The sequence below is a fragment of the Gymnoscopelus braueri genome, assembly GCF_963280865.1.
Source record: "Gymnoscopelus braueri genome assembly, chromosome: 4".
NCBI lineage: Eukaryota > Metazoa > Chordata > Actinopteri > Myctophiformes > Myctophidae > Gymnoscopelus > Gymnoscopelus braueri.
Genome location: NC_137605.1, coordinates 47,640,754 through 47,663,279, shown reverse-complemented (window position 1 = coordinate 47,663,279; position 22,526 = coordinate 47,640,754). Strand labels below are relative to the sequence as shown.

Genomic DNA, 22,526 nt, shown 5'->3' with positions numbered 1-22,526 from the left:
TATTTGGGCTTAATTGTTTCTAAAGTGTAGTTGCTTATTTGGGCTTGCTTCCTAATGATGTTTAAACCAGCTGGTTCTCAAACATTTTCATGTCAAGGAAACCCCAAATTGTATGTCTGCGGACTGAACATATTGTGTGCCAGGGACCCGTGGCCGTGTACCAGTTTTGTGTCGTTAAAGTTTTCCACATTTGTCAATGTTTTTCCAAGATTCTTCTACAGATCGAATATTTTCAAATGGCCAATGTAGGTTTAAAGGTCTTGTGTGGCCTACAGTTACTTCTTTTGGGCTTGTTTTCATAGACCCGGTTGCTTATTTCTCTCGCACGGTCTGGCAACGCTGACTGTGGCCATACGCATACACCACATAGTAATAAAGTGTCCAAGACAACTGGCTGCATCCCAGTGACAGTATTGGACGCTTTTCTTCGGTCGTCAGATGGCTTAATAGATAAAGAAGAACACCTATCCGTGTTTAATGACAACAATACTGTTACTGCACCAACGAAGCCGCTGCCATAACAAACAGGACCTGGGCAACAGAACTCAACACATTGTGAAGAGGTGCGTATAGCTGTAGCAGCAATATAAAACCATTATGTAGGCATAATAACATGTGTTCAAATGTGGGCTTATTTATTTGTGTGTTAGATGGTAGCGTTCAGCGTTCTGTGTTGTTGTTGTTGCATGTGATGATCATGTGATGCAACATGAGCTGAAACACTGAAGACACTAGAGGATGTTTTATGATGGGGCTACGACCCCATAGTTTATGGACCGAGGCGCTGCTGCTGTTGCTAGGAGACCTGCAGCTTGACAGCTCTGAGATGTTAAGAAGTGATAGTGGATGAGTAGCCCAGACAGACAGACAGACAGACAGACAGACAGACAGACAGACAGACAGACAGACAGACAGACAGACAGACAGACAGACAGACAGACAGACAGACAGACAGACAGTGGATGAGCAGGCAGGCAGACAGACAGACAGACAGACAGACGTGATAGTGGATGAGTAGTCCAGACAGACAGACAGACAGACAGACAGACGTGATAGTGGATGAGTAGTCCAGACAGACAGACAGACAGACAGACAGACAGACGTGATAGTGAATGAGTAGCTCACACACACACACACACACACACACACACACACACACACACACACACACACACACACACACACACACACACACACACACACACACACACACACACACACACACACACACACACACACACACACACAGACTGACAGACAGGATAGTAAATGAGTAGCTCACACACACAGACAGACAGACAGACAGACAGACGTGATAGTGAATGAACAGACAGACAGACAGACAGACAGACAGACAGACAGACAGACAGACAGACAGACAGACAGACAGACAGACAGACAGACGTGATAGTGAATGAATAGCCAGACAGACAGACAGACAGACAGACGTGATAGTGAATGAATAGAATAGACAGACAGACAGACAGACAGACAGACACCACTCTGTATCAGTGGCAACCACCGTTATAAGCCTGGTTTATACTTATCAGTTGCATGCTGGTGTTGCATGCAGCAAATAGCAGATCTACAAGCTCACAACGCGTCACAAATGTGAGGTGTTGTGAGCTTGTAGATCTGTTATAATACTGCATGCAACACCTTTAGCCTTCATGGCTGGCAACCCATGATGTACCGTCCTTTCTCTATGCAGTCCACCTGCCGGGTACAGGGAAGAGTGGGGGACCTAAACATCGTGGGCACCTCAATGTCAAATTGGACCCCCCCCCCAAATGTAAAAACACAGAATTTGGGAAATGGTTTGAAGCAGCCCTGGAATTTCGTAATTTTAGGAGCAAGGCCACTTGGCCTTTGGTGTTGTCCATTTTTTGAGGGCACAAAGGCCAAAGGCCAGGGAAGGAAGGCCATCAAATGTATTTGTAGTCCATTGAAAAAATGTATTGAATCTAAGGGTTAAGGATGATTTTAAATGTAATATGTAGACTATCTGCAGTGAAATAAATAAATTATGGTATTTACAATCTGATCCATGCTCAGCCCTGCACCAATCAAAGTCACTGGATTGGTTTAAAGATGGGGATTCAGGGGAGTTAAGAATTCAGAATCTCAACAAAAGACACTGGTGTCTACATGACAAGAAAGAGACACTGGTGTATACATACTGACAAAAAAGAGACCGAGGAGAAAGTGGTAAAATGTTCAAGCATGTTCAAATCATGTTTACTTTACATCATTTTACACCCCCCCCCAGGGGTCCCCGGGGGGGGAGGGGTTCCAGGGGGTCCCCAGCAAAATTTATTAATATAGCATCACAATCATTTTAACTACTTTAACCTTTTATACTTTAACTATTCAAAAATAGCAGATGTAGGCCTACAAGCTCTGAAAAATCGGGATTTTTTGCAAATCTTTGAATATTGTATTTGGGGACAGAGGAGGAACTAGTTGGGTCTAAACATTGCGCAACAGTAGAATCCCTTTGTTCTCAAGTCCATAACTGTTACTTTTCAGGATTTGATTGATTGATTGATTGAAAATGTTATTAGAAGTTTGCAGAAAAAAAGTACATGAAAGTACAGTTCAATCCAAGGGCAGCTAATAGGAATAAAAAAAAACCCCAAGAAAGCCATTGGCTTGTTTCCATTGGGGTCCTTTGCACTCAATTCAGAAAACATGTACAGTAAACAGGGGGGGGGGGGTAGGTTATGACTTTTACAGGGCCCAGGATTCAAATGAAAAAATATCAAAAGTAGCAGATCTACAAGCTCAAAACGCGTCGTTTCGCGCCGCGTTTCGAGCTTGTAGATCTGCTACTTTTGATGCTTTTAGTGATGATGCTGTGGTATGATCAAGTAGGGCGTTCATTTACAGAAAAAAACACCAAAAGTTTGAATATGGAGATAATAGATTTCTGCCCGACAGCAACAATAATATGAAAAGTCCTGGGTTTTATTGGCCGCATTTGACCGACACACAGTAGGCTACATAGGAGCTCGACCCGTAGAGCGAGAGAGAGCCACCTTCAAGTTCACATTCTCCTCTCTCCTCTCTCTCTCTCCCATGTGTCAGTGGCTGTCGCCTGCCCTGCGGCCGAGCCGTCTGAAGGTCACTGATAAATGGATCGATAGCTAGAGCTAGGACCCCTCGGGACTGCGCACAGCCCCACACACACACACACACACACACACACACACACACACACACACACACACACACAGCAGTATGCCAAGATGCCTAGTACACTGTCTGTAGTTAGACCTTACGGCAGCATGTCAAGGACCCCCAAAATGATATGTATTTGGCCATGGACCCCCATCTCAAAATATTTTGTTCCAGGGACCCCCAGAAGCAAAGATTTGAGTTACAAATGTTCGCTTAAAAATAGGCACTCGGTGCCGCGCCATGAGCTTGTAGATCTGCTATATTTGAAATATCCAATGTATAAAAGGTTAAAATTGTTGTGATGCTATGTTAACACATTTTGCTGGGGACCCCCTGGAAACCCCCCAGAGGACCCCTGGGGGTCCCCGGACCCCACTTTGAGAACCAACGGCCTAGTACACTGTCTGTAGTTGGACTTTAACAGTACGTGTACAACTTGTACTACAAGTTCTCTTATCTCGAAACTAATTATAATACCCCGGGGCCGCTCGCTCTATATCTATATCTATGGTGAGTGATAGGTTTTCAAACTCTGTGTTATCAGCAGCTTGGGTTTGGGGGTGCCTCCAGGCTGACCTGTCTTTCAGTCTCAGTCTTGTTATGTCGGGTAGTGTTACACAGCAGACTGGGAAGGGGGGGGGCTATCAGATTCAGGTGTGTAGCACGTTATGTCAAGGTTGTAACTACAGAACATCAGAAGGACCCAAGTGTGATGTGGATGGATTCCACAGCTTGTGTTTGAGAAGAGGGCTGAAATACCTTCCTCTGATGCAGCTCCCTCCCTGGGGGCTATCTGTCTGTCTATCTGTCTGTCTGCGTTCTGTTCTGTGGTCGATTGTATCTTGAAAGTACACTTTGGAATTGGAAAGAAAATGCTGGATATGATATATCCAGCATTATCCACAATATCCAGCACACTAATGTTTAATGTCTTTTAATGCTTACAAGACTTCTTTGCTGGTTGACCTTACATCTAGCTGTTCCTGCTTCTGATTGTATTTATTTACTTATTTATTTTATTTCTAAGATGATCCTATATTGGCATCATGTTTTTTTATTTGTATTGATTGTTTTATTTCTATTTAGATTTTATTTGAATTTAAAGAATTTCTAAAGGTTACTAGTATAGTGGGGTTTGAGATGGTGGAAGAGCCTTTATGTGTATGTCCTTGATTTGTTTTGTTCTGTGTTGTTGGGTTGTTTTCTTGTTTTGTGTTGTGCTTTGAGGACCCCATCGAAAACTAGATGCTGCATCTCAAGGGGCTTATCCTCCAGTGAATAAAATAAAAAAAATAAAAAAACATAGTGACCCCCCCCCCTGTCATGGCCACGCCAATGGCAACTAGGGTAACCATTTGAACCCCAGCATCTTTATTCTGGAGAAACATTAGCCAAAAATAGCAGATCTACAAGCTCACAAAACACATTGCAAGCTCACAATGCAACGCATTGTGAGCTTGTAGATCGGCTTTTTTTGGCGAAGATCTATACTTACAATTGGCAAGCAGGCGCATGCGCGAGAGGTAACTGGTTTGACTTCGTCTTTCACTGGTTTGACTTCGTCTTTCACAGCTGTTGCCAGATTGTGCGCGAGCAACAAGCAACCAGCTTCATGAAAAAACACAAAGCTGCGCACTGCGCATGTGTCGACGCACTTTCTCTAACCAATTACACCCACTCAGAGCCGTAGGAAGCCATTCCCAGTTGGGGGGGATATATTTGTACCGGCCCACGAAGTCGCGTGCGCGCGCACCCCCATCCTCGCGCGAGCGATTTCCGAGTTTTGGGTGGTTATTTGCGGTTATTTCTTTTTATAACTCTTAATAAATGTGATTGTGCCGCTCTTCCACCTTCAAGCAGCTCACACAGCTGATCGTGATCTGGGCCCAGCAGCCTCCCTTCCAGGCAGCGGCCGCGGGGTCCTAGTGCCGGCCTCATTTGAGGCTTTTTTTCCCTTTTTTCCCCGTGGCCTCGCGGCCCAAATACCGGTTCGCGGCCCACACGGGGACGAATCCCCCCCGTACCCCCTTTCCTACGGCCCTGCACCCACTTCACGCTTACAGCACCTGGACATGGCAACCCAACCTCAGCACTGCGCATGCTCAAACGGCTATGCTACACATCCTACCAACAACCTAGCCTGGTAAACCCGACGAGCCTATCAGCGTCGTCGCTCATCGTTCTGTGATTGACAGCAAAAGTTGGCCAATCAGGTGGCGAGTTCGAGTGCAGCCTCAGTGCAGCCGACCAAACACGAACGGCAGCCATTGTTTCTGTGGGCAGTTTTCTCCGCACTTTTCTCCGCTGTTTTAGAACTTCAAAAAGCTCTCAAACTTCTTCTTTGACGCACGGAATTTACTTATAAGATATCGTTTGGATAGAATGTAGTTGTTTCACTTCATATATGTGGTCAATTAATCATGACAGAGCCTATTTAAAAATAAAAATTCAGAGAACCGGCAGGGGCGGCCAGTCACACGCATGTATCCGAATAAGGCAACCTATTTTGGGCATGGCCATCTCAAAAGTCCCGTTGCGTCACATTAGTCGCGGAGGTGGCAAAAATGCACTGCAATTAGCTGAAGGGGAAAAACGATCATTCTTCGTGAAAAAAAAAAAACAGCCGATGGGGTCCGCGATGTTTCACGGGGGTCCGCGATGTCTCGTGGGGGTCCCAAGACTCTGGGAGTAAAATTATTTAAAAAAATTAAAAAACTTTTTTGGGGGACATTTCTTCATGAAAAAAAAAAAACAGCCGATGGGGTCCGCGATGTTTCACGGGGGTCCGCGATGTTTCGCGGGGGTCCCAAGACTCCCAGGGGGTCCGCGGATTGTGTATTTGTGTTGGAGCGCCTCAGTGCGGCTGCAGAGTTCATGTGCAACATCTTGCATGCGTGGCTGTGGCTTTACAGTCTTCCTTCGCCGTGTCTGTAGGTCACGGCCTGGAGACCCCAGGGTCTCCAGGGACCCCTAAGGGGGGGGGGGGGGGGGGAACGGACCCTCTGGGTATTTAAAAAAAAAAAATTCATAGATAGCTAGACTTGTTTGACGGCATCATTGTTGTGTAAATTAATGTTATTTGTTTGTTGACACATAATCTTTTCTATTCATGTCTTGTCAGGCCCGGATTGGACGGTCTGGCACTTCTGGCAGATGCCAGAAGGGCCGGGCAGTCTGGGGCCGCGGCCAACCCTAAAACCGAAATAAAGTCACCAAAAACAAATTTTTCCTAGAAATTTTTCGCCAATTAACCGCGGCGTGGGTTTGGCGCTTCGCGCACGGCTGACCCCCGCTATGGGCCGGTGAAGATCACAAATGCCAGGGCCGATTTTCTGTGCCAGTCCGTGCCTGATTGATGTTAATGTGTAATTCTTAATGTAAGATTTAGAGGCCCCCCTGTAGACCCCCTACGGGTCCCGGACCCCCTGTTCAAGACCCATGGTCTCTAGAGAGTGTTTAACCCTTTAAGACCGGGAACGCATCTGTGTAGCCACTTTAACCATTATTTTATACTTTGGCTATTCAAAAATAGCAGATCTACAAGCTCATAGCGTGGCACTGAGTGCCGCACTATGAGCTTGTAGATCTGCTATTTTTGAAAAATCGTGAAAATGTGTGCAAATCTTTGAATATATATATATATATATATATTTTAAAGCAAAAAAAATTTACTCCGATCTGTGCTTCCGGGGGTCCCTGGAACAACATATGTTGAGGTGGGGGTCCGCGGCCCAAATACATATCATTTTGGGGGGTCCTTGAGATGGAAAGGTTGGAGCACCACTGATATAGCAACATACGTTTTTTTTTTTTTAATTGTTAGGATTTAGGAGACATTTGCAGAATAATATATATGTTACAGGGAAATTGGCATTCCAGGGAAATTGAAAGAGGAGCGCTTGTTTTTACCACCCACCCAGGCAATTCTGTAGAACCAACGCTAGAGGGCAATGAAGCCACACGCATGCACATGCATGTGTGTGTGTGTGTGTGTGTGTGTGTACACATGCACACGCATGTGTGTGCACGCATGTGTGTGTGTGTGTGCATGCGCACACACGCACACGCACACATGTGTGTCGTCGTGGATAGTAAGCCATAAAAAGATCTATTCTCCCCCTATCGGGTTACAACTCGGACGGCGCTGATTCGACTAGCAGACCTTCGGCCGGTCGGCGCGGGCACTCGCGCCTGGAGGCGCTCGGGCGCGTCTCCTCGGCCTCAAGCTCTGCTGAGTCGGCGCGCCTCCGTCATGGACAATAACTGTTATCACGTGCGGTCTGCGTCGCATCAAAGCCCCGCCTCGCGCCTCCTCCTCCTCGCGCCGCCTCGTATCAAAGCCCCGCCTCGCGCCTCCTCCTCCTCCTCCTCCTTGTGCCGCCTCATATCAAAGCCCCGCCTCGCGCCGAAGCACCGCACCGCGCCGCACATAAAAGCACACGCTCCTCTTTCAATTTCCCTGGAATGCCAATTTCCCTGTGACATATACAACAAAAATAGCAGATCTACAAGCTCATAGCGCGGCACTCTGCTAATATTATTAGCCGAGGTGACATTGGCATAGCGGCGACACGGGTAAAAACATCACGATGTGACCTTTGACACATTAGTTACATCACCACACATAATGTACAGGCGGAGGCAAGGCTAACCCGTTAAGACCGGGAAACGCATCTGTGTCACTTTAAGATTTCTTTGGCTATTAAAAAAAAATAGCAGATATACAAGCTCATAACTCATGAGCTTGTAGATCTGTTATTTGTTTTGAAAAATCATGAAAATGTGTACAAATCTTTGAATATACAGTATATTATGTTTTAAAGCGAACATTTGTCACTGAAATCTTTGCTTTTCAAATGATGTTCCGCGGCCAAATACATATAATTTTGGGGGTCCTTGACATGAGAAAGTTTGAGCACCACTGATGTAGCAACGTACTGTTAGGATTTAGAAAACATTTTTAGATGTGTATTTGGGCCGTGGACCCCCCATCTCAAAATATGGTGTTCCAGGGACCCCCCCAGAAGCAAAGATTTGAGTTAAAAAATGTGGCTTAAAAAATATATATATATTCAAAGATTTGCCCACATTTTCATGATTTTTCAAAAATAGCAGATCTACAAGCTTGTAGCGTGGCACGAGTGCCGCACTAAGAATAGCCAAAGAAATCTTAAAATGACACAGATGCTTTCCCCGATCTTAATGTGTTAAATGAATGGATTGACCATAACGCTGCTCTCTCTCCCATCAGGCTGATGCATGGGCCCAGTGTGCACCACACTACAGTACTACCCCACCACCTCCACCCTTCTGTCGGGGCATGCCTTCTGAACCCAGCCTCAGGTAAGCTGGCCTGCTGCTTCACCCAGTGCAGTGCTTATCACATTTTTTTTTGTGTTAATTTCAAGGACCCCCCCTTAACTCTCAGTGTTACAGACCTGTAAAGGTTTTCCATTTGAAAAGCTGATGAAGGCCTGAGTAGCCCCAAACACATCCTGTTTGTCTGAAATTGCTGCTGCGGTAAATTAAATATTCAAAGAAAAATTACCTCGTGAGTGCGGACTGTTTCTATTGTCCAGTTGGAACCCCCTGAAGAAACCATGTTTGAGACCCACTGCAAATTGTTACAAATCAATGTTTTATGTCTAAAATATATAATATATAACACATACAAACGTTTTATTGGCCACATTTGACCGACACGCGCACACACACGCACACACATGCACACGCAGAGCCAGCGCAGTGAGCATACCATCCATTTGACAGTGTTGCTCAGAGATGTGTACACCCATATGTGGCTGACAGAAATGCACCAAGTCAAATTCCTTCTGTCGGAAAATCTGTGGCAATAAATTGATTCTGATCCTCTCTCTCTCTCTCTCTCTCTCTCTCTCTCTCTCTCTCTCTCTCTCTCTCTCTCTCTCTCTCTCTTTAAGCTGCAGAAGTCTTGCAGAAGTCTTTAAGCTGCATGTACAACCATTGGACAACATCCTTCTCCTCTCTCTCTTTGTTTGTTTTTAAATCTTGGCTCCTTCTCCTTCGATAGAGTCCATCCACCAAACACACTCTGACTCATCACTCCTGCAGCCCCCAACCCTGAAACACACACACACACACACACACACACACACACACACACACAGGATGATCGACATGATGGTAGCAGACAGATCTTCTGGGTGACGATAGCACTTAAAGTGACAGACAGTGAAAACACCAAGTGGACAGTGACAGATGTAGCCGAGGCAGACAGACAGGGTAGCAGTGTAGAGAGAGACAGTGTATAGTGACCATCTTGGATCCAAACTATTAGCCACTCGGCTGGGCACGGGAAACTGTTTTAACACGCTCAATGAATAACAAAATGTCCAGACAGTTCTGCTGTTGGGTGGTGTTGTTCCCATTTATTGCAAGATGAATCACAGCATGTATTTGTTATTGCAAATAAAACCACGGTAAAAAACACTTGCGATCTCCCCCTGTGTGCCCAGAGCCGTATAAGAGCGTTATGACACCAGACGTTGACTCCCATTGTAAGAATGGAATGCGGAAGTGCTCTGTCTATCTCGATGAGATAGTTCCAATGTTTGGAACTATAGCCCATAGCAGCCCGCTTTGCGGCGAGATCAAAGCGTGGCGTTACTCCCTCTTCTACACTCGGTGTGTGCCCATACCATGATTATTTGCTTGTTGCACCTCCTGATTCAGTGGTGGAAAAAATACTCAATTTTTTTTACTTAAGTAAAAGTATCAACACTGCAATGTAGAAATACTCTGTTACAAGTGAAAGTCTGGAATTCAAAATTTACTTGAGTAAAAGCTCAAAAGTATTGGTATCAAAATGTACTTTAAAGGACCAAAAGTAGAAAGTACTTATTATGACTGTCCCATTTCACAAGTTTTAAAATGTGTAAAAAAATATTTTGAAAATAGCAGATCTACAAGCTCACAATGCGTCGCATTGCGACGCATTGTGAGCTTGTGGATAGGCTATTTTCAAATGGCCGAAATGTATATAGGGCTGAAGTGGTTAATGTATGTTTTGTAATAATAATCAAAATCTAGAAAGCAATTAGTAACTAAAGTTGTCAAATAATTGTAGTGGAGTAAAAGTATAATATTTGCCTCCAAGATGTAGTGGAAAATTGGACGTACTCAAGTAAAGTAAAAAATACCTAAAAATTGTACTTAAGTGCAGTACTTGAGTAAATGTACTTAGTTACTTTCCACCACTGGCCTGATTGATATGGCACCCCAAACCCCCCCATGGTGATGAACCCGCCTACAATCATCCAGAGGCACACACAAGTAGAATGTCTCCTTCAGACGGTGTACAGTACACTTTTCACTACTTTTGAGCGACAATCTTGTATAAGACAAAGTAGGACATTAATTTACAAGACAAAAAAAAAACAGTTTAACCCATTAAGACCAGGAAAAGCGTCTGTCATTTTAGTCTGTCATATACCATTAATTTACACTTTGGCTATTAAAAAATAGCAGATACACATGCTCATAGCGTGGCACCGAGTGCCACGCTATGAGCATGAACATTATGAGCTATGAACATTTGGGCAAATCTTTGAATATTATTTTTTAAAGCGAACATCTCAACACAAATCTTTGCTTCTGGGGATTCTACAAATGTCTTCTAAATCCTAAAGCTCCTTACACACCGGGGCGATTGTTTTCATGCAAATAATACATTTAAAAAAAAAACCTTATAAAGTCAATGCAAGCTTCCACACCAGTTTCGCGGAGCGAAAAAAAGCGTCTTTTAATTATTCGGAACGAGTCCGAATTTTGCGTTTATTCGCATATTCGCCGGTGTGTAGGCTAACCGCCTTTACAGTTTAAAAAAAAAAACGTGTGTTTCTATATCAGTGGTTCAATTTGAAATGTTCGCTTTAAAAAATAAATGAATATATATATATATATATTTGCACACATTTTCTCGATTAAAATAAATAAATAGCAGATCTACAAGCTTGTAGCGTGGCACTCGGTGCTGCGCTACGAGCTTGTATATCTGCTATTTTTTAATAGCCAAAGAAATCTAAAATGACACAGATGCGTGATTGAATGGGTTAAATATGGAGATACAAGGCTCGATAGTGATGATATGTTGGATGACAGAATGAATGATACTGCATGTAGTCAGTCAGTCAGTCAGTCAGTTATGGAAATATTAGCCCTCCAGACCTCTCAGGTCATCTGGGAAAACATCTGCTTCACTGTATGTCCCTATAGCATCAAAACTAAACATGGAGAAGCAGTGTTTTTTTGTACCACATATCTGGAACAAACTCCCAGAAGAATCCAGGTCTGCTGCAGCTGAGACTGCAACTGAGATTTATTTAATTATTCTTCTGCATTGTATTTTTACTCCTTGTCTGTGTCCTGAATAGGTGTTATGAAGGAGATGGGTGTTTTATGTTATTAAGGAGGTGGGTGTTTTATGTTATTAAGGAGATGGGTGTTTTATGTTATTAAAGGGATTCTAGGCAACATTAAGCCTAAATTTAAAAAATATTTATATATATATATTTTGCATTTTTCCCCCTCTATCAGCCACTATATAATGATGCTGGGGTGTTTTCCTGCATTGAAACACAGTCCTCTTTCTGAAATCCGTATTTTACCTACAGTTTATGTTTGTCGGGGACGTAAATGCACGGATGCGCATGTGCGCGTCCGTGTCCGTGTGAACTGTTCGAGTGAAACCGAATGGAACCGAGTGCAGCCGACAAAAATGGAACGAGCCGCCATTGTTTTCTGTGGGCAGTTTTTACTTTTTACTTTCGGTTTTAAAACGCTCTCAAACTTATTTTTTGAGGCACAGAATTTACTTTTAAGATATCGTTTGGATAGAATTTAGTTGTTTAACTTCATATATGTGGTCAAACTATCATGACAGAGCCTATTTAAAAATAAAAATTCAGAAAAATTCAGAGAACCGGCAAGGGCGGGCAGTGACACGCATTGTATCCGAATAAAGCAACCTATTTTCGGCATGGCCCGTTTAGAAGTCCCCCCTGCGTCACCCCCTGGTGGTCGGGAAACAAACTGATGATGAGGAGGGGGGGGGGGGGGAGTGGAGGGGCGGTATTTGACAACGTTTTTTTTCTTTTTTTTATCTCTGAACTTACAATCCCTTTAAGGAGATGGGTGTTTTATGTTATTAAGGAGATGGGTGTTTTATGCTATTAAGGAGATGGGTGTTTTTCTTTTGTCACTTAGAGTTGTATTCCTTTTTACCAGGTTGCCAAACCTGGTCTATATCTACACTGGCTAGTAGTCACTTTTTTCCTCATTGGCTGGTCATTTAGCCAATGAGGGCTCAATGTCCTCTCAGACTATGGGATCTAAAGACGACCCACAATACTGTGTTCGGCCACTGTATGTATCTCTATGATACGTGGCGCTGTTCCTCATTTGGCCTTTTAACGTTGCCATGTTTAGTGAGAGAAATAAGCAACCAGGTCTAGGAAAACAAGCCGAAAAGAAGCAAATATAGGCCACATGAGCACTTAACCGTCGGCTATTTGAAAATAGCCATGCCGCAACCTGGTATAATATGACTGTGTCATATCTTGTTTTGTTACAAACATAAAAAAAAAAAACACAACAAAGAGAAGACAATAAAAACCAACCAATAAAAGAAAAAACAAATCAAAAAATATAAAGACAACTATTTAAATTGGTATCACGTTAATACAGTGTACTCTCTTGAGTACTCTAGAGTTGCACTCTCCTCTGTTTCAGATGTACCTTCCGACAGTCTTAGGGTGCGTTCGGAAATACAGCACTGAGCGCACTGGCCAATACAAACTAATAGGCGAGTGTGCTCTGGTGCGCAATTTCCGAACGCACCCTTAGTCTCTGTTGGAGTTCTTGTGTATTATCCATTTCGTCCATTTATCGTCCATTTGTGTTTCCTGAAGTCTCGAGCGGTGTTTCAGTTTCTCCATGACATATAGTTTCTCTATTAGCTCTTCCCATTGACCCTGAGTTGGAGAGTCCACCTGACCCCATTTCCTCGTGATGGCTTTCTTCAGGAGATGGGTGTTTTAACCTCATTTTAACTGAATTCAAATGTCCTTTTATAATGTGTTCCCTTGGCTTAATGTTTTATGTAAAGCACATTGAATTGCTTTCTTGTTGAGAAATGTGCCATATCACTAAATGTGCCTTGCCTTGCCTTGCCTAGTGCCCGGAATACACAGTATTTTATAGCTAATGTACTTGACAGACAGGCGGGCAGCCAGGAAGACAGATCCAGTTAGACAGATTGAAGAAGAGATAGCTCCCAGGCTTACGTACTTTACTGACTCTGGTTGTCCTTGTGTAGCAGTGGTGAGATGCTGACAGGACAGTGGTGTAAAGTAACTAAGTACATTTACTCAAGTACTGTCCTTAAGTACAATTTTGAGGTATTCTTTTTTTTTTACTTTACTGGAGTATTTCCAATATTCAATACTTTTACTTCTACTCCACTACATCTCAGAGGCAAATATTGTACTTTTACTCCACTACAATTATTTGTTAACTTTAGTTACTAGTTACTTTGCAGATATAAATTATCACATTATAAAACATACATTAACCACTTTAGCCCTATTTTATACCTAGGCTATTTGAAAATAGCCGATCTACAAGCTCACAACGCGTCGCATCGCGACGCGTTGTGAGCTTGTAGATCTGCTATTTTCAAATATAGATCTGCTATTAAATATTTTCAAATATAGTAAGTATATTTATATTTATAATATAAATAAGTACATTTTGATACCAATACTTTTGTACTTTTACTCAAGAACATTTTGAATTCCAGACTTTTACAGAGTATTTCTACACTGCAGTATTGATACTTTTACTTAAGTAAAACCTTTGAGTACTTTTTCCCACCACTGCTCCCAGGCTTACTTACAGTATACTAGCCTCGATCTCCAGGCTTTTATTGTTTAGTTTTGCTAAAAATACTATACTAAAAATAACAGTATACTGACTCTGGTTATCCTTGTGTAGCAGTGAGGGGGAGATGCTGACAGGACAGAGACTGTGCCAGTCTAAATCCCACCAGGACGCCGTGCTTTCCGCCCTCAACCAGCAGAGGAAGGACGGCCTCCTCTGTGATGTCACACTGGTCGCCGGCGAGCACAAGTTCCACGCCCACAAAGCCGTCTTGGCGGCGTGCAGCGACTACTTCCGGGTGAGTTTCTGTCTTTTTTTTGGAACCACGTGCAACAACATGAAATGTGCATTTTTGGGGGAAATTATTTGGAACAGGATAACATTGTTTTCTTGTTCTAAAATTCCTATTTTTATCTTTATCTTTATCTTTTAGTTTTTAGTTTTATTTGTATATATTATACCCTGGAAGAAAACATTGTGAGATGGGGGTCCGCGGCCAAGTACATATCTAAAAATGTTTTCTAAATCATAACAGTATGTTGCTATATCAGTGGTGCTCCAACTTTTCCATGTCAAGGACGCCCATAATTGTATGTACAGTATTTGGCCGCGGACCCCCATCTCAAAATACGTTGTTCCAGGGACCCCCAGAAGCACAGATCGGAGTTAAAAATGTTTGCTTTAAAACACACATTTTCACGATTAGCGCGGCACGCTATGAGCTTGTAGATGTGCTATTTTTGAATAGCCAAAGACATTTTTAAATGACACGGATGCATTCCTGGTCGTAATGGATTAATTAAATGAGGAGCACCTGTGATCAGATTGAACTAGCATGAAGCAATAATACCCAATCAGAATCAGGAGGCAATAGACTAAATTATTAGGTGAGGTCAGTGTGACCTTACCTTGAGGCAACACACACAATTATTAGGTAAGGTCGGTAGTAGGTCATTGTGGCCTTTCTAACGTTCTCAAACATTTTCAATGTCATTAAATATGTATTTGCACGCAGACCCCCATCTGAAAATATTTTGTCACTGCCAGGGACTACCATACAAGATTTGTGTATTTAAAATGTTTCGAACATATTCCAAATATGTCACATTTCTTTCAAGATAACGCGTCGCATCGCAATGCGTTGTGAGCTTGTAGATCGTCTACTTTCAAATAGCCGCTGTGTATTACAGGGTTAAAGAGGTTCAACTGATTTCTATGCTATATTAACTCATTTTGCCGGGGGGGGGGGGGAGAGACAAAGCCCCCAGAGTTGCTGAGAAACATTGAAGCCGCCACCCCAGTGGCCAAAGCTGGAACTGCAGGCGGGGAGAAATACATGCACGAGCAAAACATACTGAGAGATATTTATATATATAAATATAAATATGTAAACATATTATACATACATACATATGCATTTACATATAAATATGCATCTCGAGTGTATTAGACCTGTCGACCTGTAAAAATCTTTAGTCGTGAAAGCCCTATAGTGCGCATGCTCATAACTCCATGGTGTGCCCAAAAACGACTCAATAATTCTACTTCCGGCTTCCGGGTGCTTCAAAACGCCACTGAGCACATTCATTGAAATGATAGCTGGGGGCGGGGCAATCCGCCCTCTAGTTATATTATACCTCTATGGGGGAGACATGCGACCTCTTGGGCTTGTTTTGGTAGACCTGTCTGCTTGTTTCCCTGACAAAGTCTGGCATCGCTGATAGGCACACACAAACCCTGGCAGAGGGCCGTAGGGACTGATGATGAGTTGTGGTTTTGGAGCACAGAGCAGATTAGGAAATCGAAATTAATCCCGCTCGAAAACCAGAGACAGATTACAGTCCAAGTTGCACATGGGAATCAGGGGATTACTCCTGGTGTGTCTGTGTATGTGTCTGCAGTGGTGGAAAGTAATTAAGTACATGTACTTAAGGTACAATTTTGAGGTACTTTTACTTTACTCGAGTATATGACCATGTATCGTTGCTTTATACTTCACTGCATCTCAGAGGCAAATATTGTGCTTTTCACTTCACTATGATTATTTGAAAACCTTACTTACTGTTTACTTTGCTGATTCATATTATCATTATATATATATAATATATTTAGAAAAAAATTTAACTCCTACTTTGTACTTTTAAGTATATTTTGATGCCGATACCTTTTGTACTTTTACTCGAGTAACATTTTGAATAGAGGCCTTTTATCCTTGTAACAGAGTATTTCTACATTGTGCTATTGCTACTTTCCCTAAGGTAAAAACATTCTGTACTATTTCCACCAGTGTATTTGTTATCATTTATTGTGTCTCTGCAGGGAGTTGCAGTATTTATCCTTCCTTTGTTCTTCCTCCCTTGTCCTTTGTTCTACCTTTGTTCCTTCTTTTTGGTTCCAGTTGTAATTGTTGTCGTTTGGAGTCTGTGCTGCTGAGCCAAGCGACATTACATGTACGTCTCTGTCGGGGGGGAAACCTCATATGTCCAAAACTGTTACCTTTCAAGAAAAAAAAACTGAACCTGTGTTCCAATTAATCCAAATCTATGATTTGATATTTTGATATTTTCAACGGCGATATGATATTTTCAACGGCGTCTAACAAGCGAATGGGGAGGTTGCGATGACATTCTTTTTTTCCCCGCGGAAGCACAGTGAAAGCCTCCGTGATTAGCAGCCATCATACTGGAGATAAATATTCTGTGACTGCTTGAAAAGGTAAGAAAATCTAAAAATCGCTGGCAGTCTGGGCTTTATTTTTGTATTTACTCTGGCAGTGAATGAGTTAACCACGTTCACTCTCACATTATCTACAAGGTCACACAACGCGTCACGCGTTGTGTGACCTTGTAGATAACGTGAAAGTGAGCTTGTAGATCGGCTCTTCTTGTACGAGAAGTAAAGGCATTCATTTCATTTACAGGGAAAAAAACAGAAATGTTAAAATATGGAGATACAAGGTTTCTGCCCGGCAGCGACATTAGTTAGAGTGCCTCGTGGGATTATTAGATAAATCTGCTGCTGCAGTATAACAGCCAGAGAGAGAGAGAGAGAGCCATGCAGCCTCTCTCTGTGCTCCTCTATTCATTCTGTTGTGTAGTGAAGTGTAGTGTAGTGGTGTGTAGTGTAGTGGTTCTCAACATGTGGGTTGGGTCCCCACAGGATTTTTTTTTTGGGGGCGGGGGGTCCCCAGATGACAGTAAAGTGACAAATTGTCAAATAATATAAGACAATAATATAAGGCAAAAATTGTTATAAGGTGAAAATAGACGATCTACAAGCTCACAACGCCCTGCATTGCGAGGCGTAATGAGTTTGAAGATCTGCTATTTTCACTATTTATCTGTGAAACCGAGTCAAACCAAATGTAGTGCCTCAACTTCTACAATTCTAAGTGCTTATCAGGGTGTGTGTGTGGGGGGGGGTCTCCAGTTCAAATGTGATTATTTTGGGGGGTCATGAAAAGTTTGAGAACCACTGGATAGTGTAGTGTGGTGTGGTGTGGTGTGGTGTGGTGTAGTGTAGTGTAGTGTAGTGTAGTGTAGTGTAGACTAGTGTAGTGTAGTGTAGTGTAGTGTAGTAGGGGCTAAACGTAGTTATCTGGAGTTTGTCATCTGACTCGAAATGCTTTGTTTGTTGTACTTCAATTATTTAGCAGATAATATACAGGAGGGCATGAGAAAGTACAACATGTGAAATGTGCACGTGGAAGATATCTCTCTCTCCCTACCCCCCCTCTCTTTCTCTCTCCTCTCTCTCTCTCTCTCTCTCTCTCTCCCCCCTCTCTCTCTCTCTCTCTCTCTCTCTCCCCTCTCTCTCTCTCCCTACCCCCCCTCTCTATCTCTCTCCCCTCTCTCTCTCCCCCCTCTCTCTCTCTCTCTCTCTCCCCTCTCTCTCTCTCCCCCTCTCTCTTTCTCTCCCTCTCTCTCCCCCCTCTCTCTCTCTCTCCTCTCTCTCCCCTGTCCCCCCTCTCTCTCTCTCTTTCTCTCTCTCCCTCTCTCCCTTTCTCTTTCTCCCCTTTCTCTCCCCCTCCCCCCTCTCTCTCTCTCTCTCCCCCCTCTCTCTTTCTCTCCCTCTCTCTCACCCCTCTCTCTCTCTCCTCTCTCTCCCCTGTCTTCCCCCCCTCTCTCTCTCTCTCTCCCTTTCTCTTTCTCCCCTGTCTCTCCCCTCCCCCACTCTGTCCCTCTCTCTCTTTCACTCTCCTCACTCACACCTGCTTCGTGTGCTTGTCTCATACGGACTTCTCTCTCTCTCTCTCTCTCTCTCTCACTCACACACACACACACACACACACACACACACACACACACACACACACACACACACACACACACACACACACACACACACACACACACACACACACACACACACACGTGTTTATGAGACTAGAAGACATTAGGAGTTGTAATTTAAGATATGTAGCCAAGCGTGAGTTGTTTACCTGGAGACTGTCTGTCCGTGTCAGCTGTCTCCTCCAATGCCATCATATTAGGGAGCCTGGATGCCTCGGGGGAAATACAGCCCGTCTGCACTGCCCACTGCTCACAACAAGGACTGTGTCAGAGTCTATGAAAACAAGCTCAAAAGAAGCCACTATAATGGGCCACATGAGCACTGTAAACCTATATGCATCAGATATTTGAAAATAGCCGATCTACAAGCTCACAAACAAGTGTCGCTATGCATTGTTGTGGGCTTGTAGATCTTGTAGAGCTTGTAGAGCTTGTAGATTTTTCTTTTTGGAAAAAATAATCATTTTGACAACACAAATCTGGTAAGGGGTATGTGTGCCAGATGCTCTGGCTTCTTGCAGTATGTGCAAAAGCTCACACAGAAACATGCTTAACAATGTACACAAATACATGCAAACACACACGCATGTGAGAGAGAGAGAGAGACAGCAAGAGAGAGAGAGTCCCTGTTACATTGAGTGCCAGGGTCTTTTAAAAACAGGGTACAGTCGGTGCCTGGATTTTTAACCATTTTTGAACCTTTTTCAAGTAGTCACAAAATATTTTCAGTGATCACCGTCCTCAAGGTGATCCCCTCATTACACACATAGAGGTCTCGTACAATCGGTGGAAAAAAATTAAAAACATTAGGTAATCCGTTCCATAGTTGCAGCCAGTTGAAAATAGTCGAAAATAGTCAAAAATACATATTTTAGAAAAAAAGTACACAAGAGCCGAGATACAGGCTTTTGAAGTCATAAGTTAACCAGGAAGTGGATTGGAGTCTAAATATTCGAAAAATGATATCTCCTGGTGCTGGGAAGAAGAAAAAAATAAAACGGTCATAACTGTTTTTGGCACACAATGCATGGCTTCTCAAAAACGGTCCGGACCGTTTTTGGCATTCAATGTGTTAAAACATGGTAAAATCCTTAGTGTTAAAAACAACAAAGAGTTGCTGCACACTCGTAGATGTCGATGCCAGTTTAATTCAGGACAAGAGAACAATAATAATTATAAAAACCAACGTTTCGAAGGGTGGTAAAATCCTTAGTGTTAACCACCCTCTATTCTTAGTAAAACAGACCTGAGTTGCTGTACTTGGACCGCTTTTCACTTCACTACACCTAACCTCTACACCAAACATAGCCCATATACAAGCAGCAGTGGCTCAGGAGGAGGTAGAGCGGCCGCTTGGGAAACGGAAGGTTCCCTGTTCGATCCCCCCCCCCCATCCCCCCTCCAGTTAGTGTCAAAGTGTCCTCGAGCAAGACACTGAATCCCCATGAGCTGGTTGGTGCCTTGCGTGGTTTCCTCTGCCGTCGGTGTGTGAATGGGTGAATGTAATGCACATCATAAAAGCACTTTGGATGAAGGCGCTATAATATACAGTGGTGGAAAAAGTACTCAATTGCTTTACTTAAGTAAAAGTATCAATACTGCAATGTAGAAATACTCTGTTACAAGTAAAAGTACGGAATTCGAAATTTACTTGAGTAAAAGTACAAAAGTATTGGCATCAAAATGAACTTAAAGTACCAAAAGTAAAAGTACTCATTATGCAGAATGTCACATTTCAAGTTTTCCAAGTTTTCCAATGTACAAAAATCTTTTGAAAATAGCCCCACTACAAGCCCACAATGTGTCGCATCGCGACGCATTGTGGGCTTGTATATCTGCTATTTTCATATGGCCGAAATGTATACAGGGCGGAAGTGGTTAATGTAGGTATTGTACTAAGAATAATCAAAATCTACAAAGTAACTAGTAACTAAAGTTTTTAAATAAATGTAGTGGAGTAAAAGTACACTTTTTGGATCCGAGTGGAGTAGAAGTATTGAAAATTGGAAATACTCAAGTAAAGTACATGAAATACCTCAAAATTGTACTAAAGTATAGTACTTAAGTACATGTACTTCGTTACTTTACACATCCGGCTATATAAATGTACCATTTCCCACTGCGGTAGGTTGGAATCCCTAGACTCCGCGGTGGTGGACAGGTACTTTATCCCTGTAGCACCCCCCTCACGCTGTGGGAATCTATACTACTAACCTCGTATCACCAGTCTTTCCACCTTGGAGAAAAGGCTGGTATTCGTTATTAAATTGCCCGTGTGATCTGGTCTAGGCCACGCCTACAAAAAAAATAATAATAAAAAAAAGCTTCTGCTTCTGGGTGTTGCGTCTGGTTTTGCGGAGCCGCTTTGTTTTGGTTCCCCCTGTTTGTTTCCCCAATCCCTATTTAAATGGAATAGAATTTCCCCGTGGGATAACGAAGGTAGACAGATGCTAAATAGTCTCCGGAAAGTTCCCTCACATTTATACCTATTTAGTATTTTAAAAATAAGCTAAACTACGCTGCATCAAGGATTTTATTAGGTAGGCCCTATTACAATGCCCTTGATCGCGGCCGGAGTGACGTAGGGTTACTTCCCCCCCTGACCGGATCATAAACCCGAAAAAGGTATTGATCCCAGGCTGACTAGTAACTAGCCAATTATAATGATCCTGTCCCTCCGGCTTACAGGATGTACCAGTGCTACTAGCCAATTGCAGACATGTAAATACACCGGCACAAGCTGACGTTATAGTACACCAAAATATCACTTTATTAATGTGACAGACGGACGGACAGACAGACAGACGGACTCAATGTTTTGAAGAATGCAGGAGCTAATAAATTGGTTTAATGTGTGTACTTCACATTCACAGCACACATCCTGACTCATCAATACTTGCTACAGACACCCTCTTAATTGATTGTTCATCTTGGACACAGTGTTCAGCGGAAATAAATAGCCAAGTAGCCTACTACAGTCTGTCTCTCTCTCTCTCTCTCTTTCTCTCTCCCTCTCCATCTTTCAATTATCATGTGAAAACATAAATTATGTTTACATTGCCAAAGCAAAAGTGGAACAAAACAGTCTAAATAATGTATGTACATTTAAAAGGGAATAAAGAAATGTTACTTTGCAATTTAGGAAAACTAGTTTGCAAAACCTTAAAAGGATCTCTGGCTAATAAGCCTTACATGCTTAATATACATTATAATTGCTCTCTATAACTACAATAAAAAAATAAAAACACCTTAAATATATATTTATTTTAGAACTTTTGTCCCCCCTTTTGCCCCTCTTGAGAAGAAAATATTTCTCTTTTCTTATAGAGGACAGTTATAATGTATTAAGCAGTAAGCCATATAAGGCTCATTAGCCAGGGATCCTTTTAAGAATTGTGCATTTGCTGTCAGATCACTCAGTGCAGACAGTGCAGGAATACACATACAGTACATATGATTAGAAGTGAAGTCTTTAAGCTGCATGTACAACCATTGGACAACATCCTCTCTCTCTCTCTCTCTCTCTCTCTCTCTCTCTCTCTCTCTCTCTCTCTCTCTCTCTCTCTCTCTCTCTCTCTCTCTCTCTCTCTCTCTCTCTCTCTCTTTACCTTTCTTCTGTCTGTCACAAACACTTGTGTCCGTGTACCCAGCACACTTGAAATGAAGTCTGTGTGAAGGGCTAGCCAGCAGCCATGTGCAGTAGCAGTCTGACCCTGCTGTGCCTGATGATGCTTCCAGCCGCGTTCTAGCTGCTTGCTGATCAAAGGTATAGATCGGTGTCATTCACACCCCGAGAGGATGGCAGAGCCATTGATCAGGACCTGACATGACCAGCACAGTGGAAAGAGTAGAGAGAGGGGGGGATTGATGGATCGCTTATGGATGTCATAAAGATCAACACTTCTATATATACAAACACGCCCCTTCAGTCACAGATAGGAAGATACTTAAGAGTAGGGATGCACTGATATATCACTGAGTGGAGATGCGTACAGTCTGCTGTTTTGCAAAATAAAGCAGTCCTGCGTCCTCCTGTGGTCCGTCAGTCCGTGGCCGCCACACCACGTCTATGAGAGATGGATAGCCTGGGGCTGTCATCCTAATTTGAGCGTTTATGGAGTGATTGAGGAATGCGTA

At 42.9% G+C, this 22,526-nt stretch overlaps 1 protein-coding gene across 2 annotated transcripts in view; it reads left to right on the top strand.

The window, feature by feature from the left end:
• Positions 1 to 388: 388 nt before the first annotated feature.
• Positions 389 to 22,526, top strand: part of klhl32 (kelch-like family member 32) — a 73,728-nt gene continuing 51,590 nt past the window's right edge. For both annotated transcript variants that reach the window (XM_080425703.1, XM_080425702.1), the window contains exons 1-3: positions 389 to 563; positions 8,432 to 8,523; positions 14,212 to 14,395. In XM_080425703.1, the coding sequence (XP_080281829.1) occupies positions 8,501 to 8,523; positions 14,212 to 14,395 (207 nt within the window). In that variant the 5' untranslated portion in view covers positions 389 to 563; positions 8,432 to 8,500. The remainder of the gene's footprint in view (positions 564 to 8,431; positions 8,524 to 14,211; positions 14,396 to 22,526) is intronic.